This window comes from Dreissena polymorpha, chromosome 3 (genome assembly GCF_020536995.1).
Source record: "Dreissena polymorpha isolate Duluth1 chromosome 3, UMN_Dpol_1.0, whole genome shotgun sequence".
In the NCBI taxonomy this organism is placed as follows: Eukaryota; Metazoa; Mollusca; class Bivalvia; order Myida; family Dreissenidae; genus Dreissena; species Dreissena polymorpha.
In genome coordinates this window covers 72,235,008-72,245,118 of record NC_068357.1, presented here as the reverse complement: position 1 = coordinate 72,245,118, position 10,111 = coordinate 72,235,008, and the positions used below count along the sequence as shown (strand labels likewise).

At 32.3% G+C, this 10,111-nt stretch overlaps 1 protein-coding gene across 2 annotated transcripts in view; it reads right to left on the bottom strand.

Annotated features, from left to right (window-relative positions):
• Nucleotides 1-6,359: 6,359 nt before the first annotated feature.
• LOC127874718 (ERO1-like protein beta) overlaps nt 6,360-10,111 on the bottom strand; it is a 37,125-nt gene continuing 33,373 nt past the window's right edge. For both annotated transcript variants that reach the window (XM_052419256.1, XM_052419257.1), the window contains 4 exons: nt 9,943-10,012; nt 8,606-8,692; nt 7,420-7,559; nt 6,360-7,015 (listed from right to left, as the gene is read on the bottom strand). In XM_052419256.1, coding sequence (XP_052275216.1) covers nt 6,964-7,015; nt 7,420-7,559; nt 8,606-8,692; nt 9,943-10,012 — 349 coding nt within the window. In that variant the 3' untranslated portion in view covers nt 6,360-6,963. The remainder of the gene's footprint in view (nt 7,016-7,419; nt 7,560-8,605; nt 8,693-9,942; nt 10,013-10,111) is intronic.

Below are 10,111 nucleotides of genomic sequence, written 5' to 3'. Positions count from 1 at the left end.
TATATGGCTATAGTAAAACCTTGTTAAGCATTCTAAAAGTTACATTTATAGTTCACTTTTCATGAAACTTGATCAGAACATTTGTTCTAATGACATCTTGGGCTGCACAGAACATGTCAGTTTCTTTGTATCTCAGGTGAGCGACTTTGGGCCTGTTAGGTCTTCTTGTTTTAATTTGCCTTTTATGGTTGATATCATCTTGTTGTTGTTCTTTTTGAAATTATACACACTTGCTGTGCTGTTTAATATTTTCTTGGTGATATAATCACTTTCCTTGTTTTGTTTTTTTCACCAGCAAGCAATAACTGACCTTTGCATTATATCTTTTGGACTTATAATTGTTCCAATATTTTGGTTGTTTTACAAATCAGTTCTATTTGAAATTCATACATTCTGAAATATTTAATGTGCTTCAGAATATCAGGGTTAAAATTTAAGCTGTATGTAAAGGTACCCATTTACACTTTAGTTCTGGAAGACCAATTTTTCAATTAAACTGACATTGTTGATTCATACAATTCAAACAATTAGTGTTCAAAGAAGTGAAACAGGTTAAGCATACACTTGTCAGTCCTTTTTTTGTTTAAAATTTAAAACATATTTTGAAAAATATTAACTACTAGTACATGTATATTCTTTTTAACATGAAAAATGACAAGTTTCTAATGATCAGATTGCAAAATGAATAGCATGTTATTTGATGTGTGTTTCAGTATAGTTCCATTAGTTTATTTCTATTCAAAATGTATGTTTGTGTAACATAATTTCAATTAACGGTACTCAATTAAAACAGGTCATACTCAGTTAAGCTCGCCTCTGGGAAAACCAGTCTGAATGAATGTGTGTAATGTATTTTCCCATATTAGGCTGTGCAATCTGCACAGGCTTATCAGGTACAACTATTTGCACTTGTTTGGAATTGTTGTTTAAAGGAAATCTCTGCCTAACACAAATTGGATCTATGTTGAAAGTGTCTTCCCTGATTAGCCTGTGCTGACTGAACAGGCTAATAGTCTTCCCTGATTAGCCTGTGCTGACTGAACAGGCTAATATAGGATGATACTTTTTGCACTTGAATGAGGCCTTTTATTCTCAGAGACTTAAATTATTTTTTGGGCAAGATTAGGAAAAAAAAAACAGCACATATTATACCTATAAGTATCCGTTGGTAGACAAAACCGTGATATTGATACTGTTTACTTGTTACATTCCTACAAAGGCACCATTTGTGATAGGTGTCATTATGTCCTGTCATTCATGATTGTGTAATATATACATGTACTTCTACTGCTTTGTAAATATATTCGTTTTTACACAACACACTTGAACAGTTTTTTTTCCATTCATTTTGTACATGTGTACTACAAATGAGTGTCATGCAATGTTTGTGGTCTAAAATTGATCTCAAATTACAGAAGAATGAAAAGGGAAAACAGCAAATTTCATTATCTTACAGTGTGAGGTTTATATTATATAAGGTATATTTAAAATGTAAGATTGATGTCTGATTCCAACTTTACATACAAGTGTGTTATCTGGTTCATTTTCCAGGCTATTTAAATATTTATACTCGCCCCATGGTGCAGTTTCTGGATATGTTGTATGCTTATTTTTACTATGACATTGTACATTTGAAAATGTATTGTTGTGAGATTGTTATTGTGCAAAAAGATCTATATTTTAAGCACTTATTAAAGTATAACGTTTCATATTTGTTAAGTTGTCATGATTCATTACTCATTCTATTGATCTGTTCAACATGAATATTTATCGGGTTATTGATAAATTTTTAGTAACTCTAAAAAACTTCACCAGCTGGTGCTACATGTGTAGTTCAATTGAGGAATTAGAATTTCACAACACATATTAGCCTAGGTATTAAAAAATTGTTTGAAATTAACTTAAATGCTTATTATTGCTTTCCTTTCAAAATAAATGTAAAGCTCTAAAACACGTTATTACCCAGTGCTAGATCTATGTATCAGTGCCCTATACGTACATGTAATTACCCAGTGTTAGATCTACTGTAATCACTCAAAGTTTTCGGACACTGTAAATTTTTGGACACCCCATTTTTTCTCCAAAATATACTGGTAAGAAACAACGGTTTCACCTCAGAAAGATAACTGTGACAAATACTCCTAAACTTAATGCACCCTGTTTCGCCCTATTGCAAGCAATCAAATGTGTTAGACGAGCATGATTATATTGCATTAATTACAGGTTCATACTAGAGTATCAGTATCTTTGACCCTGTTGGTCAAAGTACATATTTGGATTAACTTTCTGTAAAAAGGCATGTAGACTTATTTTTAATAAAGTGCAACATATATAAAAGAAATTTATACTATACAGCGTGGTAGATTACAAGCACATGATAAAAGTTGTTGATACACCCTGAATTTTGAAAATAACAATATAACCACGAACGTAAAAGTTGCAAATACCATATAAATGAGTAATAGCTGTACTTGCCAAGGTCCATTTAATTTTCACCAAAAGCGTAAGTGAGTGTAGAGTAATATTTGTTGTTAAAATGTATTATTGATTCACACAAATTAAGACACCTTTATTTTCAATTTATTAAAAATTTAAATATCACATAATAACAAGAAGTTTGTTTGCAATTTTTAAGTAGTATACAAACATTTACTTAGCAACCAATAACAATGACAAACATTAATAAACAAATCAATTATCTAGCAACAAATGAAAACACTGTGATTTAAAACTGCTCCATGGACAATTTATTGTAGAAGAGATAATTGCATGTACAAAATTAAATCAATACATATAAATAAATTTATAATAATTAAATACATAAAAAATGCCAAGAATAAATCTCCCAGACAACTTATGGCAAACAGTACCAAATGGTTTGATGCAAAATTTTACTTGTAGAGGTTTCCCGATAAATTGGACTGTACAAAAGTTAACAAAGGTGTACATTTTTAACAAGCAGCTTTGTGTCCCATTTATCCATCACAGTTTATTATGTATTGTTTAATCCATAATATGACAACTAAATAAAAGTTTGAGTGACATTTCTTTTCATTTAATAAAATATTGTTATCACTCAAATATATTGTAAGAGGTTAATGTAAGAAATGGGGACATTTAAAAACTGAAAATCGTCAAAGATTCTTCATGCCCAAATCGAAAAAAGTACAATTTATAACCCAATGCCTGTTGACATTATGTCAAGCCCTTCGTAAACAAGAGTGCCATGGTCACATATATAGAGCCATCAGCTAAATATTGTTTGTGATTTAGCATTTGACCTTAAATTATTACCTTGACCTTCAAACTAGAAACCATCTATGCTTGTTACTACTGCAAAGCTATTTCAAAACCTTTTATTTACTCAATAATCAGTTTTGACCTTTTGCATTGATTTGTGATGTTGATCTAAGACTTAAATGACCTGCAGTTTTTTCCAAATGACAATTTGTCTGATTAAGCTGACCACTTTTGCCAACACATGGGGGATTGTGAACTTACTTAGTTACTGGAAAAAGTATTTTTCCGCATAGTGTAAAGTATAAATTTCCTACATTTGACCTTGAATTGTGAGTTTGATTTTGGACCTAGGAGAATACATCAACAACATTATATCTCATCATGCAGATCACTTTTTTAGGGCAATTGAATACACAAAAATTTGACAGTTAAACTCTAATTTTGATCTCACATCAAGGGATCAGGTCACGGATCACTTCTGAAAAGTCATGTAAACTCCATCAATGACGGACAAAGTAATGCTCTGGATTACATGTAAAGTACAAATTTCCTAAATTTGACATTTGAGTTGTGACCCTCAACTTTGATGTAGGGACCTGGTTCTTATGCGCACCTCTCTGTCTCATCATGCTGCAAGTGACTAGAAAATCCATCCATGCTGGTATAAGTTAAGCTGCGGGCAAAGTGTCAATCACAAATGTCCTAAATCTGACTTTTTACCTTGAACTTTTACATTGACCTTGGACCTAAGAAAGATCATGCCAATCACTTATAGCAGTGTTTTTGAAAATCCATCCATGCTGGACAAAGAAATGCTCCAGTCAAATATTTCCTGCCGTTGCCAACACATTGACTCAGGTCTTCCCAAAATATGGATGTTTTGTTAAAACGGCTGTATTATATTACTTCCAATAATTTGACAAGCTGAATAATCAACATGTTTGAACTTTGGCCTTAATTGTGACCTTGACCTTTTACCAAGGGCTTACACCACTTCCCAACATGGTTAACATTGTTGGTAAATTTAAGATATAATTTCAGACAAAGTGTTGTTTATTACGGTAATAAATAACTGTTTGGAGTTCCAATGCGTAGGAATTAAACCATGAAGGCCATTAGATATATAAGAACTCCAAACAATGGCTTTAACTTCCATTTATAAACTTTTAACAAGAAATAATTTCGATTTTACCACAAATTTATATATAACTTGTCTGTATAATAATACAATAAAATTTAAATCTTAAGTAAACAACGCTTTAAAAAAATAAATTTGTGGATTGTTCAGCCATAATAATTTATGCCATTACAAAACACAAACTAATGGCTTTGAAGAATCAAACACAATTTCTTACGTATACATGTATGGTTAAAACAAATAATATTTCATTTTGAATAGCAAGAAAATACCTACTGCCATTAATACAAGTGTGATAAAATAACTTGAACTTTAAAAATATATTAGACAGCACCTCACATACATATAGAAAATGATGGCATAGTTTAAACAATATTCAACAGAAGAAGATATCTGGATATTTTTATGATTTTTTTTTCCTTCATTTTACATGTTCTTGGATACCTTCTGTTTGATTTTAGATTGAAGATATGGTTTGTTATGGTACTTTTATGTCTTCAACAAATAGAGTTCTTGAACAGAGAAAATGTCTTTTAAACTATATACAAATTGTCTCTTGAATTGAATATAGAGAATAAGCACATAAACATGACATTTTCAAAACAATAAATGCAGAAAAATACCACGAATATTGGAATGTCAATCAAGCAAATAGAAGCCTAATTATTTTATTGCTTAAATACCAAAATTGCTTCAGTACTAGTAAACAAATATCATTTTATTTCAGATAATATTAATTCATTCATAACCTTTTGCATTTGTATTCTGCTATATAACATCATTGAACTTGAAAAAAATATGTGGATTGTCATTTTGTAAATTGTAAACAGCAATCACAATTCATAAATATTTATAGTATTTACAACTTTTATATCTGTAATCCATATGCAATAGTATCATGTATGTTTATAGTTTAAACCAAAACTAGTCATACAAAACAGAATGATGTGCCCCATTCATGTTCAGAGCCATTTAGGTGCAATACTTCAGGCTCTGTGAAAAAGGGGTTTAATGCATGTGCATAAAGTGCAGTCAGCACAGGCTAATCAGGGACAACACTTTCCGCCTGAACTGGATTTTTGCTAAGAAGAGACTATCTTTAAACGAAAAATACCATAAAAGCGGACAGTGTCGTCCCAAATTAGCCTGTGCTGACGACACTTTACGCACATGCATTAAACCCCTTTTTCAAAGAGCACCGCACATGTTCATTACAACTTTATTGATACAATTTTTGTTGTTTCATATTGACCTTTGATTCAATATTCTACTTGTGGTAATTACATACCAATTCATTAGGTTTCCAAGATCTAAGGTTATCATAGGTATAGACCAAACCATGTTGACACCAAATGCTCAGTTTGATTCTGATCTAAGACAGGCCTATTATTCATAAAGGAACTTAAACCGTTTACCACTTTGATACATATTTTGACGCATTTACAGTCCCTTAGAAAGTTTAATTTAATTTCAATACCTTTCTTACTAGATTTAAGTTTTAAAGGCTTCATTTCCAACCCTTAGATGCTGATTAGCAGCAAACAGCATAAAACCTGAACAGACTACAAGTTACTCACAGGCTGTTCTGGTTTTATGCTGTTTTTACAAAGCCATTTTCACTTTGCTTCTTAAGGGGGAAAGGGTAAACTAGTCATGACCTACCTGCTCACAAAGTTCAAAGGACGCAGGCTAAATAGTCACCAGTTATTAAATTCATATGTAAACTGTTTTAATAGTTTTTCCTTCACCTAACAATCCATTTAATGTTTTGCTAGATATTGACATTTGGCCTACAAAATCTGCTGTATAACTAGAGAATATTTAATTTCCCTTCCTTAGTGGAAAGGGATAAAGGCCCTTCCAGGGGTAATTTTTTATGTGGAATATTTTTTAAGCAGAATTTTAAAATATGTTTAATTCGCTTATAATACCAAATATTTTTTTATTTTAATTGATATTTCAATTGAAAATAAACACAATGTTAAATGGTAATTGACCAATTACAATTTTTTAATGAAATCAACTCCACATTGTTACTTTTATTTATTAAGTTTACATTTAACGCAAGAATCACAAAAAACATCTAAGGTTACACAATAGAAAAGGTCTCATTTTTGTGTATGTTTCTGTAATCAAATGGGTGTTGACTTTGAAACCACATTTCAACAGGATCCTTTATTAGTTGCAATAAATCAAATAACAAATTTTAAGAAACTTTGTCTTAAGATTTGATAGTCATACATGTAACTTGGACAAGTTTTGGTCTACTGCTATACTGATGAACAGATTTTTGTCAAGCAATATACCCTCACCTACTTAAATGGGACAAAACTATTTTAGCTTTTTTGTAATTATCAACATTTGATGACAAATGAATCAGGAATTCGCAGACACATTCATGTAAATTAGCAATGATCACATCTATATCTACATGGATTAACAACAGCACAAATCATCATGCAATGTGAGATAAAAGATCGTGTTTTGAGATGCACGTGTCCCGCCAAGTCACAGATCTGAGCCTGAAGTCCCAAGTCCTAAGTGTCGAGTCTGAAGTGTGAAGTCCCTAGCAGTTCAGGCTAGTGTCAACTCAACCTTCGTCTAAACTCTTCCACAGCATGAATGCTTGATGACAATCTGCCCAGGAGAGTTTGAAGACAATTAGTTTACAAAAAGAAATGTTGAAATATTTTTATGGTGTCCATTTTAGTACTGTTAAATTGCGTGTCTTTGTTTATGATAGAAAAAGTAAACTCTCAAGAATATTAATATACTTCTGAAAATAGTTTACAGCAATAGAATCAAGAGACACTACAATTTGGATAAATGTTCATAAAAAAGCCAATTTTCAAATTACTTTTTTCCAAATATTTCCGCTTCACCAGGAGCCTACCAACAAAAACGTTTGTCACTAAAATACTAATCTAACAAATACAATTTAAAGCAGACAATTCTGCATCTCCTAAATATAATGCAACAGACAGTAAAGATATTTAATGTTCTCTTTTTTTTTGTTATCCTTTGGCTGCATAACTTGTTACCTGCCAAATGCGTTGAAAAGTGAGACAATTTCTGTACGTCTGAGCTGAAACTTGCGCTTGGAACCTGCTGACACTGTGGACTGTGGCCCCATACCGTCTCCAGAGAACAGGATCTTAAGGGCTGTACCCATCCCTTGCACCTGTCAATATGCCACAGTATTTAGTGCATTTGAGTCACGCTCTGTGAAAAGGGGGTTTAATGCATATGCGTAAAGTGTCGTCCCAGATTAGCCTGTGCAGTCCATACAGGTTAACCAGGGACGACACTTTCGGCCTAAACTTGATTTTTGCTAAGAAGAGACTTTCTTGAAATGAAAAATATCATAAAAGCGGAAAGTGTCGACCCTGATTAGCCTGTGCAGACTGCACTGGCTTATCTGGGACAACATATCAGGCACATGCATTAAACCTCTTTTTCACACAGCACGGTCTATTTCTTTTTTTAGTAATGGTCATTAGACCTTTCACCTCTCATTAAATTAAGGGTTAAACCTGTCAGCACTTCTTATATGCTCATAAGTGTGAAGATAAAATCCAATTTACTTTTCTAAACCAATTTTGTCTTGAAAAATATGCCCACACTAGCAGTCATTAAATCAGGGTGATTGTTTAGCTGGGTTACATGCTCATTCAACATATTTTGATTATAGACCCCTTTCTTTAAATAAAATGTATCCAGATCATACTATCAATTTATAGTATTTTTTAGTTGTTATTTATAATAAAAAGTCGTTATTTATAATTAAAAAGTCTTCAACACATAGTCATACTAATTATTCTAAAAATCAAAATACTTTCCAGTAGTTAAACAAAAGCTTATTCATGCTATTTTGTTGCTGTAACACTTTAGTAAGCCTTTGTAAGCAAAACCTGGAATATGTGTGATGTGTATATAAACCAATGTGAGCATGATTTACCTGGATTTTTCCCCAGAGTTTACACTATATAGACCAATGTGAGCATGATTTACCTGGATTTTTTCCCAGAGTTTACACTATATAAACCAATGTGAGCATGATTTACCTGGATTTTTTCCCAGAGTTTACACTATATAAACCAATGTGAGCATGATTTACCTGGATTTTTCTCCCCAGAGTTTACACTATATAAACCAATGTGAGCATGATTTACCTGGATTTTTCTCCCCAGAGTTTACACTATATAAACCAATGTGAGCATGATTTACCTGGATCTTTCCCCATAGTTTACACTTATCACAGCCTACACAGTCCATGATCCGTGAGATGTTGCGGAAATGTTCACGGAACTCTTGCTACAAATACATGTAAACATCTTGTGAAATATCCTTTGATTAAAACAGTTGTTGTTTCTAGGTTTTGATTTTTTTTAAATACAATTCTTGTGGCTCAACACTGTAACAGCCCAGATTAAATACACTTTGCATGTGATCTAAAGAAAAAAAATTAATTAAATATTACTAATAAACATGATAACAATTTATTAAGAAATGAAGACATAAATAACAAGACTATTGCCAAGCAATATATGTCCCCTACCGACTCCACCATTGTCAGAAATTCTACCATTGTCAATTTTTTTATATATTTGTTTCCATAACAACCATAATTTTTGACGTAGGAACAAAATGAAAAGACGTGCATAATGTCCATATTGCCATCTATCCATGTCTTAAGTTTCATGAAAAAATATGAAGAACTTTTAAAGTTATCGCAGGATACAGAAAACCACTATTTTCAGCAGTATTTCTAGTCTATTTGTTGCCATAGCAACCATAATTTTTGACGTAGGAACAAAATGAAATGACGTGCATAATGTCCATATTGCCATCTATCCATGTTTCAAGTGTCATGAAAAAATATGAAGAAGTTTTAAAGTTATCGCAGGATCCAGAAAAGTGTGACAGACAGACAGACTCACAGACGCACAGAGCGAAAACCACAAGTCCCCTCCGGTGAAACCGGTAGGGGACAAAAATATAGTGTGTTATATAAATGAACAATTTAATTAAAATTTTAAATGGCTGTAAAAGATAAAAATCACAGAAAATGTAAATGATTGCATAGATAAAGACACTTACTGTTTTCATATCGAGATGTTATGCAACACTACTTAGCACAAATATTAACGTAAAGTAGTATCATTCAAAGGCAGACATCCAGTATTGTTTGGGAGGTTCAAACATGCATCAATCCTAGATTTCTCATGACACACATATATTTATATGAGTGATGCTCTCTGAAAAGGGAGTTTAATGAATGTGCGTAAAGTGTCGTGCCAGATTAGCCTGTGCAGTTCGCATAGGCTAATGAAGGACGACACTTTCTGCTTTTATGATATTTTTTATTTCAAGAAAGTCTTCTCTTAGCAAAAATTAAGTTTTTGCGGAAAGTGTCATCCCTGATTAGCCTATGAAGACTGCACAGACTAATCTGGGACGACACTTTACGCACATGCATTAAACCCCTTTTTCACAGAGCACGGCTCATATAAATCCCAATATACCGATTGCATTTACATTAATTTACTTCAAAACCTAATTACCTTTAAAGCTTTTGCTTCTTTCTTATTTCCTCTGAACAACCTGCTCTCATCAAAATGATTCGGGAATTCTCTGCAAAACAAAAATGAAATGTATGATTCAGACAATGTTCCCAATTTCGTATCAGCTTAGAAGCCTTGAGATGTGTTTTTTTCTATCAATAAACCTTAA